This window comes from Punctularia strigosozonata, assembly GCF_000264995.1.
Source record: "Punctularia strigosozonata HHB-11173 SS5 unplaced genomic scaffold PUNSTscaffold_192, whole genome shotgun sequence".
Classification (NCBI taxonomy): domain Eukaryota; kingdom Fungi; phylum Basidiomycota; class Agaricomycetes; order Corticiales; family Punctulariaceae; genus Punctularia; species Punctularia strigosozonata.
This window is the reverse complement of record NW_006767624.1, coordinates 1-2,044: the sequence shown is the minus strand read 5'-3', so window position 1 is coordinate 2,044 and position 2,044 is coordinate 1. Positions and strand designations below refer to the sequence as shown.

Here is a 2,044-nt window from a genome sequence, read left to right as displayed (position 1 = left end):
AGCTAGGCCAGCTTTCTGAGTCATATTAGTAATCCTAGCAGTGCTGAGTCAGCTTCTGACTCAGCCGAGTCATGATTTGTCATGTGCTGACTAAGATTGGGCACCGCTTAGTAATCCCTTTCCTAATATGGTCAAACTTTCCTGGGCCCGTTTAAGGTACATGCTTGGTCTATTCTACTTAGATTCTATACTACTACATAACAGAGAGGCTGCAGAATGAATAAAAAAATGGAGGTTTTCGAGCAGTTCCGCACCTATTCACTTTAGGGGCGGGACAACGTCAGGCGTCTCCTGCTGGGCTGGGGTGGAGGCGTCGGCGCCGCAAGCTCTATTAGTCACGTCAGTCTGGGGGGCGGTCGCGGTGGCAGGAGATGTGGTAGTGGTGCTGGTGTCAGGGGTGGTCAACGCGGCGGCACGTTGGGCGGTGGGCGCCCGGTGGGGGGTGTGCGCGCTCTGGATGATGGTCGGTGTGCCGGTTGCAGTCGTTGGTTCGCTCTGGGGGGACGTGGCTTCGTGGGCGGTGGTCGTTGTCCCTTGGGTAACGGTGTCCGTACCGTGGTGGGTGGCTGGACCATCCTGGCTGGCGCCGGGGTGGGCTCGGATGGGAGCGTGGAGACCTTGGAGTATGGCGGGGGGGAGCTGGGTGGCGTTTGGGGTGCCTTGAGTCATTTCCGGGTCTGCGCAATCGGCAGTGGGGGGTTCCTGTGCAGCAGCTGCGATAGTCTGGGTGGCAATGGGGTTGGTGTGGGCGTCGGCGGGATGGGCGGCCAGGTTTCAGGGTGCACCCTGGGGTGCGCCCTCAGCGTTCGAGATCGCTACCTTCGCCTCTCTAATCGTGTCCGCTGTCGTGGTGAGGGAGGTTTGTTTCGGTCGTTTCGGAGGAGTTGGTGCGCTTACCAACTTCTTGGATCGTTCTACGCTTTTTCCCCGCTTTGCCCTCGGTCTGTATGGGTGGTGGGTGGTCGTTTCGGCCGTCCTCGTCCAGGACAGCGAACATGTTTGGGTGTCCTGGGATGCCGTCGACGACGTTAGGTTGGTTGTCGGTGGCGGTCCACGTCTCTTGCCGTTTCCAGCTTTCTCGTGTCCTGTCTGGGGTTAGGGCTTGTTTATTTCTTAGTATTACACAAGCATACCGCGTCCGGCAGGGTTTCCTGTCTTATTCATACTAGCCAGCGTCGCGGCTTTCGTTACGTTGCTTGTTGGTTCAGGGGGCATTTCTGCGGCGTTCTCGTAGGGTGTGGCGTCGGTTTAGGCGGTCGGCGGGTCTCCAGTGCAGAGGTAGAATTGTCGACGGTTTGTTTTTGGTTTAGGATGTTTTAAGTTGGTTGAGGGGGCGGCCGTGCCATAGGATTCTATTCGGATTGCCCGTCGCGATTACACGGTGTCCCGCCCCTAAAGTGAATAGGTGCGGAACTGCTCGAAAACCTCCATTTTTTTATTCATTCTGCAGCCTCTCTGTTATGTAGTAGTATAGAATCTAAGTAGAATAGACCAAGCATGTACCTTAAACGGGCCCAGGAAAGTTTGACCATATTAGGAAAGGGATTACTAAGCGGTGCCCAATCTTAGTCAGCACATGACAAATCATGACTCGGCTGAGTCAGAAGCTGACTCAGCACTGCTAGGATTACTAATATGACTCAGAAAGCTGGCCTAGCTAAGGAGTATAAAATGTAGCCGAATCGGCATGAATGAGCAATCAATCAGTTCCCCCCGAAAAGTACTCAGCAGTCGTCTGCTAAACTCTCTCTCTGTCAGGACTCGAGTGCCTGGACAGCTTCCCTATCGACTCTCTATCGACGCTATCGACTCTACACAGCCACCGTAGGCTGTTCGAAACCGTTTCCCACGCTCTATCGCCTCCGCCACCCAAGGAACCACTGATCCCTCCCTTTATTTCTCTAGGAACTTCGACGCGCCGCGCGTCGTACAACACATCAACACAAGACCCCTCAAGCCTCCCATACAGGCTAACCGTCTTCTTACCTCTTTAGGTATCGCCGACAAGCTCACAAAGCTTGTCCCATCAAATTCAAGTCAGGTT

The 2,044-nt window shown here is 54.7% G+C and overlaps 1 protein-coding gene across 1 annotated transcript; it reads right to left on the bottom strand.

The window, feature by feature from the left end:
* Window positions 1–258: 258 nt before the first annotated feature.
* Window positions 259–997, bottom strand: PUNSTDRAFT_139756 (uncharacterized protein; the record flags this gene model as incomplete). Its single annotated transcript, XM_007389485.1, has 3 exons — window positions 259–713; window positions 786–842; window positions 898–997. The coding sequence occupies 3 exons, from the start codon at window positions 995–997 to the stop codon at window positions 259–261; spliced, it is 612 nt and encodes a 203-aa protein (XP_007389547.1).
* Window positions 998–2,044: the final 1,047 nt, after the last annotated feature.